At 41.0% G+C, this 16,189-nt stretch overlaps 1 protein-coding gene across 1 annotated transcript; it reads left to right on the top strand.

The window, feature by feature from the left end:
* The first annotated feature begins 579 nt into the window (after nucleotides 1-579).
* LOC137258879 (cartilage matrix protein-like) lies at nucleotides 580-11,940 on the top strand. The gene is made up of 12 exons (XM_067796574.1): nucleotides 580-659; nucleotides 2,210-2,233; nucleotides 3,244-3,807; nucleotides 5,032-5,070; nucleotides 5,439-5,765; nucleotides 6,593-6,823; nucleotides 7,835-7,984; nucleotides 8,698-8,826; nucleotides 9,308-9,334; nucleotides 9,964-10,081; nucleotides 10,670-10,809; nucleotides 11,629-11,940. Exons 1-12 carry the CDS (start codon nucleotides 584-586, stop codon nucleotides 11,745-11,747), a joined length of 1,944 nt encoding a protein of 647 aa, XP_067652675.1. The 5' UTR covers nucleotides 580-583; the 3' UTR covers nucleotides 11,748-11,940.
* The last annotated feature ends 4,249 nt before the right edge of the window (nucleotides 11,941-16,189 follow it).

The following is a 16,189-nucleotide window of genomic DNA, read 5'->3' as shown; positions in this document are numbered from 1 at the left end:
TCGGAAACGTTCAGCACCTATTAAATTGACGAAGGTATCAATCAACTTTGTTGTTTTAAAATGTTTCCAAATCCGGTCATTGCACACCTGACCAAACACATTCATGTTCATTCAGCAGTGTTTGATACGCATATGTTTCAACGGGTAGTGTGAAATGAAATATATAAACGCCCAACGGTAGTTAAAATCGGGAAATATACGGGGAAAATCCGACCAAAGAGATTATTTTCTCCTTTATTTCCCTTCTTTTCAATGGTGTAAAATCTGGCTTTTGGTCTTGTGATCAAGGCTCCTGATACCGAAATGGTTTTATTTACAAGCATATTTCCAAGGTGTAACAAGAAACCATTTTTAATCACTACCGACGAGATAATCCCTCGAAATACCGACAGTATATTATCCACCGAGTCGAATAGACGGTTCACTGCGACACTTTGCAAAATGTTTCATAACTCGAAATGACCGAGCGACTATTTGATAAAGATAGAGTTTTACACCTACATAAATAGATAATAAGAGGAGGTCACGTGACTAAAGGTCAGGGTATATATGGAAGGGTGACCTCGATTCTTTACAATCAGGAATGGTGAGAATGGACCGCCGGATTGTCATCCTGTTGGCGGTGACGGTCGCCCTAAATGGGGCATCGTCGAGAAAACGTGAGTAAATATGTTATTTGTTGAGATCGATTCCTGTTACATGGTTGGAGTCATTTCCCCAGTACTTTTAGAATTAGTTCAAATATTGGTAAAAGTAGCGGCGGCCATAGTCGAGGTATGCTTTGACTTGGGCATGTAAGAAATTTGTAATTCAACACCTACACCAGTCCGAATAAATACAAAATGTATTTTACATGTTACCAGTCGTTGGGTAGGTAGGATTGAATAGTGGTTAGACCGTTCGCTCGTCAAGCCGAAGACCCGTGTTCTATTCCCCACATATATCCAGTGCACGTAGCCCATTACTAGTGTCCCAGCCGACTGGCATATTGCTAAAAGCAGAGTAAAATTAAACTCATTCACTCCAATGTCCTGTCAAGTGACCCGCCTACCTTTGACCCTGGGATCGCTATCAGTCGGGAAACTGAAATTATTCTAGTTTCTTTACTGTCTGTAATATACCTTAAGACCAGGAATAATATATGATATATTCACAGGCACTGAAGCATATAACTAACTGCTTATTTGCTACTAAGCAATCTGTATAATGCCGTTATCTCCCAACACCAACCTATTCAGAGATAACATTGTGAGAAACTGGCATATTTTTATCAAATGATGATTTACTAGAAAAAATGGCATTACTTCTATATTAACCCATATTTTGTTATTATCTAAAAACGCTCTTCAGAATATGAGAAAATTGATTTTTTTACATTTTCTGTATCATTAGTGTTTTGTTGTGTAATAAACCAAGATTACTATGTCACAACTGTGACATTGGATAAATGCTGTATAACCACGTAGTCGGACTGTATCACTTAATAGCTTCAAGTGGGAGAAATTCCCCTGATAGTTAAAAGCAGGATACCAACCTATGAACATTTAAAGCAGGACGAATTCCCCTCATAGAGTAGAACAGGGGAATTCCGGTTACAGTTTGATGGATGAGTAATCATTTTGATAAATCAATGCAGGAAAAATGATCTGATTGTTCAGTTTAGAAGAAATTCCTGAAATAGCTCAGTATAAAAGATCCTTTGTACAAGGGAAATTCATACGATGGGTGAATATATACGAGAAAACAATCTGAAAGTCTAGTCTAACAAAAATCATCTGAAACTTTAGTCTGAGAGAAAAGCATGTGAAAGGTTAGTTTAAGAGAAAATTCCCTAAGCGCTTAAAGTAGGGGTAAATCATGTGATATCTGAATGCATAGAAGGTCCACATAGCTTAATATAGGGGAAAATCCTCTGATGTCTTAATGTAGAGGTCGAAGATGCTTACTACCCCAACAAAACACCATAATCGGAGCAGTTCAAGAATTCGAACCATGGCTCAACGGATGCTGTTCTGACTAAGGGACGTAACTCAGTCTCCTCCAACTTAACCAACATTGCCCCAAACATGTTTAGAACAAATCAACAAGCTAACAATTAACAGTGAGAACTTATTCAGGTACTTCCATAGTGATAGAAAAAAAATATCTATTTAATAATTTATTTCATACCGTCAAAATGTTATTAACTGGCTGTTCTGTTTCATTTTAGCAAAGAAAAGAGATGCTGCAGCTGGTAAGTTTCCTACTTCCAACACAAACCTGCAAATATATGTGTGTGTCATATGTGGTATTTCCTAACTGACCTAAAACTGCGGGGTGTTCGGGGTAGAAGCCTCCACGAGCACAGACTTGCTAGTCATCGTACCCCTTGGTCGTAGAGCGATAGCTATAGGTACTCATACTTTTACCCACTAGATCGCCTGGTCAAGACTCGAGTATATACTAGCATAGTCGTATTCCAAGAGTGCGGCAAGAAACAGTCTAACTGACTCCACAATGAATGCATGAGATGTTTTATGGATCACAACTTCTTTTTTTTATTCTTTATGCCACGTTTCAGAGATAATTCTTGCGCCTTCATTAGGATGCATTCACCTGGCTTTTCAGAGCTAATGTGTAATACGAACTACAGATGAAACGAACTAAAATTAGCTACTTCGGTAACATTGGTGACTGTACAGCATGCATAAACTGATCACAGGATTTTTGTTTATGCTCAAACATTATTTCATTAAAACATGGATCCATTTTCGTGCCAAATATGTTCTCGCCAAAATCTAAACGCCTTAGGTCCATACCTAGCAAATCGCTCTTTTAAATGCATTGTTCAACACTCATTAACACTGCCTCAGGTACCATCAATACAAATCCAATTCTAGATTATCAGTGTATGATACCAGCATTCTGACACACCACCTCAGACTTTCTTCTAACTAATGTATCTCTCTCATTAGTGTAATATACTGAACAGCACAAGAAGTGCAGCTCTGTTTTTGGTCAAGTTTTGAAATGTTGGACATAAACATGAACGCATGATTTTATGAGATTTCGTTTTATGATTTCTTCGTTCTTGCTGTTCAGTATACAATCAAAAGGCTCGTGTATGATCGGGGATCACAACGAAGCTGTTGTAGCTAATGCCTCCAGGGTGTTCACAATAGAAGGGGGATAATATACCCTGCATAACCGAGGATGCAAGCACCCAAATTATCCTTGATAACATCCCTACCGTTTCCATTTCAGACTGTGGTGGAAACAACGATATAGTATTCATCGTAGACTCATCCGACAATGTCGGGAAAGACAATTTTAACAAAGAAATTGACTTTGTCAAACAAACTGTAAATCATTGGAATGTTGGCCCAACGGGTATGCAGGTGGGGCTGGTCACTTTCGGTGACACGGCCCATAACGAGTTCTATCCCAATGCCTATTCCACCCGAGCGGACGTTCTCAACGCCCTGGGCAGTGCAAAATTCATTGGTGGGAAAGCCAACACTGCCGAAGCGATTAAAGGCGCCTATGAGAACTCCTTTAATCCTCTGAGAGGTGGGAGGAGTAAATCTCCGCACACCATCATCCTGGTGACAAACAGCGCCTCCAACGCCAAAGACCTTACCCTTCTGGAAAGCAAGAACGCCAAGGACAACGGTGACGTAATCTACACTGTTGGCATCGGTGGTGCAGTGGACGTTAGTGAGTTGTCGCAAGTGTCCAGCGATCCAGATTCTAGATATGTCTTCAGAGCAGACAGCTTCCAGTCTTTGAATGGCATTGCGGATTATCTCGCCCTCAAGGCATGTAACGGTAAGGGTAAAGGAATCACACACTCCAGTTTCCATAGCCGAGGTTATTGTTATACGCCGTAGTATTCAGATATATGGCAGCATATCTGCTTCATGTGAGAAGATGGTAGGGTAGCCTTGTGGTTAAAGCGCTGGCTCGTCACACCGACGATCCGGGTTCAATTCTCTACATGGGTACAATGCGTGAGGCCCATTTCTGGCGTCACCCGCTGTGATAGAACTGGAATAGTGTCAAATGCGGCTTAAAACTAAACTCACTCACTCATGTGGGAGGAAAACCTGATGTGAAGTGACGTTTACCACGTCTCTGCTCATAAATTCAGAAGCATGATCAGTGCAAAGCAGGATTCGAACCTAATATGATAGGCGCCTGGCTGGCAAAGGGGCACAACTCAGCTCAGTAAATTACAGTGTTGGTGACGAATGGAACCAACGTGCCGCTTTCGAATGCAATACATCTGCAAGAATAATGCTAAAGTAAGATAATGCTTAAATTAGCGTACCATTATTTGCTCATATTGATGTAAGTACGAACATCAATACAAGAACACCGTATATTAAGACATTATTTCGTATCAACACGAAGAAAGACTAACACTGCCAGCACCAGTGTCTGATGGTGGCTGAAAAAAGAAGATGTTTTGGGTTTGTTAGACCTTCAGTTGGCTGTGTTTGGTGCCTGTTATCCGCCTCCAAACTTTTTCATCACTGGATCGTCTGGCCGAGACCCGATTGTTTACAGACCGTTGACATATAGCTGAAATATTGCTGAGCGCAGCTTTAAATAACAAATTAATAAATAAAACCAAACCTTTTGATGAGGTGTATGATGTGTTGGTACCATTCAGCTTTTAGATGTATTCTATATTTTACCGCCAGTTCAGTAACAGGCAAACTGAATTTCTATATTTTGTATTATAAATGAAACAAATGCAAGATTTCCATTTTGCTCTAATACAGTCTCGTTTAGATGCCGTGAATTTTTAGGAACGTGTTGCTAATGAATGAAATGAAACAATAGTAAGAAAAGAAACATTTGGATGTTAATTTGTAATGATACAACACGACATACACAATAACTGAAAGACTAATCGCTTCAACTAGCAATATATAATACTTTTCTCCTCTAAACTTGATGCATAATTTATTCCCGTACAGCTTGTTAATTAATGTACCTTTAGGAGGATCGCTACTGCAACGTCTCATAACCACATCTCTGTTTCAGAGCTTCCAACCGATCCGAATTTCCTGCCCGCACCAACTAGTAAGTCGATCAGTGATTGGGTGATTATTGAGTAATTTCGTAATTGAGTAATTGAGTGAGTGAATGAGTGAGTGAGTGAGTGAGTGAATATATAGCCAGGAATCTGAAGTAGCGAAACGTATTGTCAACTTTCATCGTTAAATAACACTAAAAGACGCAAAATAAGAATAGCGAAAACCAAACAAACGAATCTCACAATAGTATGACGTCATTGGTTTTCTTGTCCCAGACTCAACCATTTCAAAAGTAGTCGTACTGTGGTTAGAATTGTAGCTTAGTGACTGAAAGCAACCCAAAATGAAAGAGATTCAACCCCTAAAAGTACACGCGAAAATAAAATTTAATACTTTTGTGATTGCCCTCTCCAGGTTGTCTCAAGAAGGCCGACCTGGTCTTCATGCTTGACTCCTCCTCGAGTGTAGGCTCAGCCAGCTTCCAGAAGCTCGAGGGATTCCTCAAGGACTTCGCCAAGACCGTCAACGTTGGCCCTGATGCCGTCCACGTGGGCGTGGCTCAGTTCAGCAGTTACCCATCCCTAGACGTGTCTCTCACCAAGTACACTAACCGACCAGAACTGCTCAAGGCGATTGGTAACATAAAGTACCTAGGCGGCGGGACAAACACTGCTGACGCCATCAAGTTCATGAGGGAAAATATCTTTGCTAATGGCGCCAGAGACGGTGTTCCTCATATTGGTAAAACACATTTCCCAATGCCTAGACAGTGTACGCGTTCATCCTTTCAAAACTGATGAGACGTTCACTAACTCCTTCTAAAATAGTCTTCATCTTACCCAGCTATAAACAAATAAATAATGGCCTTACTCCCGATACCAACAAGATGAACAAGTCATGCTCTATTTTTATAATTTATCCCAAGAAAAAGGTAGTGAACATATTATGGATGTCAACTTCTTCTTTATTTTTTGTCACAATGTTCCTGGACTATTCTTTCCTCCGGTGAATGAAAGGACAAGGAATAGCCCAGACACGTTAGACATACAATAGAGGTCAATATGGAGAGATCCATAGTATTTGACTTTTACTTTAATAGCAACTTCTAAATGACTCTCAAGAACCTTATCTTACCTGAAAGTCAGAATGTTGAGATCCGACTGGTTCATGGATCTTGATAAAACACACACACACACACACACACACACACACACACACACACACACACACACACACACACACACACACACACACACACACACACACACACACACACTCACACTCACACTCACACACACTCACACACACTCACACACACTCACACACACACTCACATACTCTCTCACACACACTCTCTCACACACTCTCTCTCTCTCTCTCACACACACACACACACACACACACACACACACCAACACCCCTTTAACGCTACGATTGTAATCATCATGTAAAAATCATGTCAATTTCATGTTTTCCAATGTGTTTCTCTCTGCAGAATGGACCCCCAGTAACTCAGATTCCCTTTACCAATTCGGTATCACGAATATACATGACCTTCTTGTCTCCAGGAATCCTCGTGACAGATGGTAAATCCTCCAGCACTGTACAGACAACCTCTGAGTCCAACACAGCACATCAAAGCGGAATTGGTCTCATTTCCGTGGGCGTCGGCAGCGCCGTCGACCGTTTGGAGTTGAACGCCGTCGCCAGTGACCCTGACAGTCAGAACGTCTTCACCGTTAACAACTACGACCAGCTCAACACCATCGTCAACCAAGTAATGGGGGCTGCATGCAAAGGTCTGTCTTTCAGCATTAATCCATCTGACGTAGACTGCATTATAAATGAAAGTACTCGTCTGATATTTTGGGATTGTTTTTACAAACGTACATATATTTTTCTTCCCGTCAACTTTCAGGCAAATCCACTATGTACCTAAATATATTCTGTATCATCTTCATTCATATTATTGTTTTTCGAACGACAGAAGGAATATTGCAGAATCCAAGGTGCAGTGCAATATTCAAACAACCCGTTGTATCTGCAAGTACACTGCGAAAAGTTAAATCGTCTTGGACTTAATATTTCAATATACTACCTATACAAATGGATTTTACTGGTGAAAAACCTCTTTTGAGTTAGTACCTGTCGTAATAGGCGACTAGTGTGCCGTTGTACAATGCAAAGTTAGCGCGGCGACAGTCGGATGTCTGTGTTAAGGTATGGAGTAACGACCACTTTAGCCCTAAGATCGTCTTGTACAACACTGCCCAGGTGTTCGGGCAGTGGTGCAGTTACAGAACACTTCAAGTTACATCAAAGGGCACTGTGATTGAAGGTTTTAGTTTGTCAGCGTTCCGGCTTAACGAGGATGGTAAGCCAGGTTGGTTGGTTGATGCTTTTTACGCCGTTCTCAGCAATATTCCAGCTATATGTAAATACACGAACCTGGACCAGACAATCCAGTGAACAGTGGACAACAGTATGAACATACAATTGGGATACGATGACATGTGTCAACCAAGTCAGCAAATCTGACCATCTGATGCCGTTAGTCGCCTCTCAAGACAAGTATGATTTACTGAAGGTCAATTCTAAAACGGATCTTGGTAACCCAGGAGCAATTCATCTCACAGGCTTTAACACTGGTGCCGACAAAAAGAGAAACAAGCAAACCGGATTTCGAAACCACGATGAAAGGGAAGCATCTTTGCACAGCGAACAGACAACTGTATATCCTTTACGTTAACAGAATATTATTAAAATATATAAAAAATTATCTTATACCGTCACATATTTGTACATTCCAGTTCAACCGGCGTCGTCGACTGTAGCGTCCCACGGGCCGGACACGTGCATGGACGTAAAGAGCAACTGCCCCCAGTACGGCCACGATGTCTGCACCCAGTACCCTGACTGGTCCAAAATTAACTGCATGAAATTCTGTGGACAATGTACATGTAAGTACGAAGATTTTTCCAGTAAACTGATTGGGAGGTGTGATATTTGACCATGCTTGATCTCAATTATAGCATGAATATATTTCACAGATCAGGGCACAGTAGACAACACACGCAATATAAAAATATATCTGTATTAAGATTACAGTATGAAATTAAAAAGTCCGAAAGAATTAATGCAACGTTGCATTAAATCGACTCTCGCGCATCCAACCGACCGAACTTCATTTCAAGCGAACCCCCATAGAGTTATGTCCCTTGTAATGCTACGAATATCATATGACGCAACTTGTGATCGAAGTCAGAGCAGCAAACACTCACAATACCGCCTGCGAAAGTTTTCGATGTATGGAGTAGTCGTTTACATTCCATATATGGCAAGTATTATCTCTTTGGAAGCTGGTCGCCTCGAAGTTTCAATAAAAAAATTCAATACAAGTCTTAAGGGATTACAAGTATTCTATTGTATCAATAGTCCTGTAAAATGAGCACATATAAATTATAGACCAAAATATTGTCAACACGCCGTGATATTGTACCTTTAAATAACAACATATCATAAAATCACTTTGTATACAAGCCTTGCTGTGATATTTCGAACTCATCTGTCATCTGTGCAAATTCATAGGATACAATTCTATGCATTATAAAAATATTTTATTCATGAGAAATGATCAAGACATTCCTAACAAAGCCCCATTGCTTGGCGACAGCGTTGTACACGACGACACCTGCTCCCTGCAAGGACGCCCTCTCCAACTGCCCCAGCTACGGGAACACCGTGTGCACCAACTACAGACCCTGGGCGGAAACTAACTGCCGGCTCTACTGTGGACTGTGTGGTGAGTCATCTGAACCTTCGTATAGTCAAACTCTATAAATCCGGACCGTCATCTTTCCCATCTACACAACTGGAATACGATGACATGTGTCAACCATGCCAGCGAGCCCCGATCCCGTTGGTCGCTTATACAACAAGCATGGGTTCCTGAAGATGAATTCTAACCCGGATCTTACGGGTGTCCTCTCACTGTACAATAGTAAAGGTTGAATGCACATGTTCTGTAGTAATTTTTCAAAAATTGCATCTTGTTACCTGTTAAGTAGCTTGATGAGTGACTGGGATTAGTTTACAATAATATCACGGCGGGGGACACCCGAAACGGGCTTCAAACATTGTACCCATGTGAGAAATCGAACCCGGTTCTTCGGGTGACTAGCGAAGGCTTTAACCAATTGACTACTCCGCCGACCGAAATCAGGAGATGTTTGGTTTTATGACCGCTTTTTATGTACAATGATCGATTTTTCTGATGTTTTCAGCTGGTGGTGCCGCTACGATAGGTTTTTGTAAGTATGTTTAAACATATTATCGGATATATACAGCCACCTGGCAGTTCAAGCTCAATGAGACGCCCGTTATCATGACTTCCGTTCTTTGATAGCTGAATTGAGTTGGAACTATAACAGTAAACTTTGAAAGAGTAAATGAGTCATACAGTATGTGAGCTCTATCACACCCTATTAGCTAGCTTATACAGCAGTGTTCGTCTTATACGTTAACCACTTTGGTATAAGTTGCCAGCACGAATATGATTCTGACAAACCTAGCCACCAAATTAGAAGGCGTATCCATATAATCTAGTTAATGTATATTATCGATCGGTTTGAAGCTAATTTATAAGGTATTCCATGTACACGTTGAAGTGCTGACAAACTAAGTACCATCACTGTAAAAGGGTTATTGAAACGGATATCATCAGATCCTGGAACGCCCAAAGAAAGCAACTCTACAAACTAAAAGCCAACCAAAAGGCATTTGTTATAAGTAATACTCTTATTCAGAACAGTCAAGTCTAAATAACGTTGATTGCTGTATGTTCCTGAAATGTGCGTTGTAACTGAGCCACTTCAGTCACAACTGCATGTATTTGTGAAATGATTCTTACTGCTTAATTCTATGCTTTGTCGTCTTGTAGACGGCAAGTGCTACTACAAAGGAAATGCGTACGCTCATGGAGAGAAATGGTCAGATGGATGTGCCTACGAGTGCACTTGCACTGATGGAAATTCTGGAAAATATCAGTGCTATAACAAGTAAGTTGGTTGGTGTGTTGTAAGTTGGGTTACGCCACATTCAGCTATACTACAGCTATATGGCGGCGGTCTGTAAATAACCGAGTCTGGGCCAGATAATCAAGTGATCAACGGCAGGAGAATCGTTCTACGCAATTAGGGTAGGCTGACATGTGCCAACCAAGTCAGCGAGCCTGACCACCCGATCACATTAGATGTCTCTTATGACAAGCATGAAGATCAACAGCGGTAACAAGTAAATGATGAAACCAGCGGTTTGAAGGCGGTACATATCATCGGATCCACCGGCAGCGTCATACTAAATGACATTAAAAGATGGTCCTTGTTGTTGACGTGCCTGGAGTCGGTCTTAACGGTGGGTGAGTGAGTTTAGTTTTACGCCACTTTTAGCAATATTCGAGCAATATCACGGCGGGTGAGAACGGAAATGGGCTTCATGCATTGCACCCATGTGGGGAATCGAACCCAAGTTTTCGACGTGACGAGAGAACGCTTTAACCACGGACCTAAAGCAAGAAGCGGTCGACTTGAAGTCAGTATACTTGTAATCCTGAACGTGATGTTTATTCTGTTTCTGTATTTCCCCAGATGTCCCGTATACTACAACCTGCCCTCTGGTTGCACCCTGGTGAAGAAATCAGGAGAATGTTGTCTGCAACCCGTGTGCAACTTCAACCCAACAATCAACTCCTTCTCAGGATCTGGCAAAGGTGTCAAGAATGGAATAAGTAAGCAGAATGATACACGTTTAGAAAAACAATGTAAACATTAAATACAGTTCAGTCAAGTGTGTCAGCTGGGTTCACGCCGCATAAAACCGTAATCTAGCTATATACTGACGACGAAAAGAAACTTTACCACAGTGTTTAATCATTCTAGTTGAATAGCCACAAAAGATAGATGAATGATGAAAATGTATTAAAATCATTCATACAACAACCGCTATTGGCACCACAGAATTGATTCGGCGTTGCAAAAATAAGCTTTCACGTAATGGATCATAAGCAGATCCGTCTAACATCGCTCAGGTTCAACGGCACGTAATATTGATAAGCCCCATGATCAGCCCTGCTACAAGACACTCAATGTCAGTCATCTGGTACGTCGACCTTCTTTATCGAGAGAGACGTCTTCGGTAACTCGTGCTTGTCCTAAGAGGCGACTAATGGGGTCGCGTGGTCCGGTTCGCTGACTTGGTTGACACATGTCATCGTATCCCAGTTGTGTAAATCGATGCTCATGCTGTTGATCATTGAATTATCTGGTTCAGACTCAATTATTCACAGTCCGTCGCCATTTAGCTGTAATTTTGCTGAGTGTGTCGTTCAACCACAATCAATCAATCATTCTTGAAAGAAGTTAAACCCAATGCTGTCTCCATTGGTCCAATATTTCTACCTGCCATCTGATGACAATGCTCAGTTGCAGTGTAGAGATGGCATCTACCAACTTCGAAGAACATTAGCACATTTTTTGTAAAATAATGTACCGGATGCCAATATGATTTTGGTCATCTGGTATCTGAATGACGATGACTGTTCTTCCAGATGTGTGCGTGTACAAGACCAAGTCCTACTACGAGGGACAACAGTGGGAGGACGGTTGCACTTCCACCTGCACCTGTACAGACGCCAGCACCGGCGCCTACACCTGTTCGGACCTGTGAGTAACCGGAGTTACAAGCGTCCTTTCCACGAGTAGCTTGGAGGTCACTTGGATCACAGTATATTCCGATTTTCGAGAACCCTTTTATGAAACAGTTCATTTTCTGAGTTTCTCTTCACTATAACAAACGTAGGGTACAAAAAGGAACTATATGGCTGATGTTTCAACTGAAATGATAAACTAATTTGATATTTTATCGTCTTTAAATGATTTGTACTGGTGCCTACTTATCACTGAAGAAATGCTTCTGCGTGCTTTTTATTTATTAAATATAATTCAGTTCAAATGCACTTTGAAAAACAGCAGTTTGTTTGATACGTACCATTGCTGGGGATATTGTTGATATGTATGTTTCAGAATCATTAAATTTGCTTTCTTCAGCACAAATTTACACCATATAGATTCATCGTGGTTCAAAATTAATTTTCCTCCCCGTAATTCATCGAACTAGTTCATGTTGATAAGAAATTGCCCAGCTCAGAGTAGAAACTGTGGCCTGACTTCATGACTGTAATTTTATGTCAGATGCGGAACCTACAAAGCGCTGCCCAGCATGTGTCAACTTCAGCAGTCTCCGGGCAAGTGTTGCCCGACCCCAGTCTGCGAGTTCAGTCAGCAACAAGGCAGCTTCTCAGGGTACGGTTCAGTCAGCGCAAATGGCATAGGTGAGCTGATAGACAGATTAATAAAAGGATGGCTTTATTGATTGCTAAAATTGGTCAGATTTGAATAGAATGTTTTTAGACTCGCTGCAACTGTTGATCTAAGTCACTCGTATCTTCATTAGGATATGACATGAAGTTTTGATTTTTTTCTTGCATTCATTCTTTACTGCTACAAATACATGTATATCCTTACATTGATATGACAGCGGCCGACCATTTAATATTCTATTGTCGTCAGGGAGGTTTTACTGACATAAGACATGACTGCAGTTATATTTCCAAACCTAAATACTATAAAAACAGAAAAGTAATTTTGTCGAAATATATCTGTAGGAGTAGGAGTACGTAATTATGTACGTACGTAATTATGTATATATCATGGAGTATATTTTAACGGTTAGCTTAATCTAACCTTCTTCACTTTCACATAGCACAGTCATCCTTGCTCTTACTGTGTGTGTTTCCTCTACTGTCACGCCTCAGCCCCAGGTCCCTTATATTCACTAGCGGGGTGTTTAGTGGGTCAGTTCCCATCTTCACTTCAGTCTGAATGGTCACTGGTCATTATTCACAACACCTTTTAACAGGTGTGACGTCAAGGGCACTGTGCCATACACTCGGGCCTTATCCTGTTAGTTTATGTCAATAAACTGACACCAACGCCATCTGAGTGCCTTTGTGGTATATTCCAGAACACCCCGGTTGCATCGGCCGGATCCGAACCTGCGCGAGAAAAAAACAATTGATTTTCCATTTGCTTCTTTTTAGCAATAAATGGACTTTTTCTCATGGTTTGAAGCGTATATTAAAACATTTCAAAACATTACCACATAATGCAAGCCCCTGTGTCATGCTTAAATATTTCCAAATCAATTAATATCACGAATGTCCTGTGACAGTGCATTTGTTGGTATTCGTAATCCTGATTGATTGGAATTTTTTAACAAACACACGAGGAATTTCGTACCCCATCACGCAATCGAATGGAATGAAGTCAAATCGTCACATATAATAGTTTTTACCGGACTTGGATCTGCCTATAACCTCTCTCATAGAAAAAAAATCGGTAAAATACAGTCTTGTGTACAGATTGTTTTGCATTTCAAATGTTCACCCACATCTAGGTATGAGCGCCACGGCAGCACCCCCTTGTAAAGACACCCTGGACAACTGCGCCTCGTACGGGCGGTCTGTGTGCAAGTCTTACCCTGGCTGGTCTCAGAGCAACTGCCGGAAGTACTGCAACCTCTGCAGTGAGTATGTCCTAACAGTCCACGCCAGTTAACAATCTATTAATATGCGAAACCGATTCTGAAGGCCAAAGAAAATGATAGAATTAAATGAGTGGATTACTAAAAAATCATCTATAACTGCGTGTTCGCGGAAAGATAAAGATTACTCAGGTCATTCATTCAGGAGATAAACATCATGTGATGGCCAGTTTTCGGGTATAGTTGGGTATTTGAAGCACTAGAATATTTCATTTGAAACCTCCGGCGATAGGTTTGAAATAAAATATTCCCTTGATTCAAATACCCAATAACACCCAGACATTGACCATTACACGATGTTTATCGACAATGTAAACACAAAAAGAGAACCAAAGGACCACATAGGTTTTACTGTCTGCATTCATTTACATCAAATACGGGTACAGAAGTGAAGTGTCATCAGCTGGTCGTTTTAGCTGGTTACCATGGTAGTATCTGGAACTGCTCATTTGTGACGTCATTCTGACTTTACGTCACAATATGAATTGATGACACAACAAAAACAATTGTTTGCGATATTTCTGTGTCAATACGCAGCGAACAGTCTTGCAATTTCCGGGAATCGAATACCAATCGATCATGTTTGTAAACCAATCAGATTACAGAACTTTCGGTTTACAATTTATGTGTGCACATTTCCACATTTTAATAGTATTATTAATTGTTCTTTGGCTGACATCGCTGTGTTCTGTGGGTCAGTGAATAAATTTCTATGTGCACTTTTATATTTCTGTAGAAAAAATATACATTTCGAAAATAACTCGGAACTATCTCTTCCAAATGACTGTGTTGTCAGGCACAGCTAAGAACCTCTTGTAGTCTCTTGAGCCTCTTAGTCATGTTGGACTCTGTGTATTATGATCTGGAACATGCAAGAGCGTCAACAGCCACGCGTGATTACCTGAGTGTACATACTTCCTATATTCTTTTCAGATGACGGTCAAGTTATCGCAGGTGCTAATGGTAAGTATCGTGAAAAATGTGGACAGCAAGGTTGAGTATATCTGATGCACAGCAGTGTGCAGCACAACACAGGGAATGAGTTCAAGTTACGAGGGGAGGTCAAAAGTTTTGAGAAGTTACTACCTATAGTTGTGAAACAGTTATGCCGCTAGTAATACTGTGATGAATGGAAAAGAGATATAACACTACTGTAGTCATGGTGAAGTCTTCTGACTGGTCCCTAAACCAAGCTTCTGTTGTAGGCTTGAGTTTGTCATTGGCAAATAGTCTTCCACTCATTCCTCAGGTTGTAATCACTGGGTGCCAGATCAGGACAATACTCGTGGATTCCGTTTGGGTTAGTGCCCTCTAGTGTGAGCACCTAAACTACAGGTCTACTCAGTTTTAGAAATCTCCATGGTATCAGTAGAGTGTCTCTTCTTGCTATCACAATATCGATACTGTTTGTTGCGAGGTCACAAGTCACAAGTACTGTTATCACACTGTATGTTGTCAGATCACTGTCTGTACAATGGCCACAAGTACATGCAAGGCCAGAACTGGAAGGTGTCCTGCGACAAGCAATGTGTCTGCGAGAACGCCGTTTATGGCTACTACAGGTGTCTCAGCACGTGAGTAATGCCTTATACGGACTCAAGTAACAGTTGCAAATATCCTGTAGACACTGCCATTTTATGTCCTTGCTGTCTGCATCTGGGTGTAATACATACTTGATTTTGGACTGCTCCATCGGGAGTCAATACCAGATCTGGTGTAAGTGAAGAAAGTTTTGCAGGTTTTCTCATCTTGTAGAGCTGGAATTATATTTACAGATAGCATATATGAGATAGCAGATAATTTATTCACAGATAAATCAGAATGCTCTTTACTATGATGATTTGGAATGCTAAATACGTGGGATTAGTAATAGTCTTTGTTCAAAATGTTCAAATCTAATACATGATATTTAAGGTTTTAACCTCTGTATCCAAGAAATAAATTATGAATTATTTTGTCAGAGTTGGACTCTGTCACAAACGCTGCCTAGAAAATCAAAGTTGTTTTCCTTCATTACTGTGTCATACCAGCAAATCAGTGATCAGAGAAATTATATGCTCACTAATATTAGGCATTGTACTTTAATCAAATCACTGACTGGGCTCCTTTATACCCAACCGATACCTTTGTATCAATCGGCCTTGTCCTGTTACAACACAGGTGTTATGATAAATCCTGTATTCATAATTTTCCAACAGGTGTCCTACTTACAACAACCTGCCATCCGGCTGCACAGTGACTAAAAAGGATGGTCAGTGCTGTCCAAGCGTCCAGTGTAGTGCTGGAACGTTCGTCTCCTCCTCCACAAACCTTAACACCATTGGTAATGGCGGCATGATCTGGACCGGGACCGGAACCGGAACCGGAACCGGAACCGGAAGTGGCACTGGTGCTTACGTCGCGCCGACCCTTCCATCTGGAGCCAAAGCTCAGCCAGGAACTGGCGGAACTGGATTCCAAGCGCCAAAACTGAGTACGGATTAACTAAAGGCTTTCAAAATCGTAGA

This window comes from Haliotis asinina, chromosome 12 (assembly GCF_037392515.1).
Source record: "Haliotis asinina isolate JCU_RB_2024 chromosome 12, JCU_Hal_asi_v2, whole genome shotgun sequence".
NCBI classification, from domain to species: Eukaryota; Metazoa; Mollusca; class Gastropoda; order Lepetellida; family Haliotidae; genus Haliotis; species Haliotis asinina.
This window is presented reverse-complemented; position numbering and strand designations above follow the sequence as displayed.

What these genes read in the sequence shown, in the direction of transcription:
- LOC137258879 (XM_067796574.1), top strand. Translation starts at nt 584, where the DNA reads ATGGTGAGAATGGACCGCCGGATTGTCATCCTGTTGGCGGTGACGGTC. An exon ending in TGGGGCATCGTCGAGAAAAC is followed by an intron (nt 660 to 2,209) that starts GTGAGTAAATAT and finishes GTTTCATTTTAG; the next exon opens with CAAAGAAAAGAGATGCTGCA. An exon ending in AATGGGGGCTGCATGCAAAG is followed by an intron (nt 6,824 to 7,834) that starts GTCTGTCTTTCA and finishes TGTACATTCCAG; the next exon opens with TTCAACCGGCGTCGTCGACT.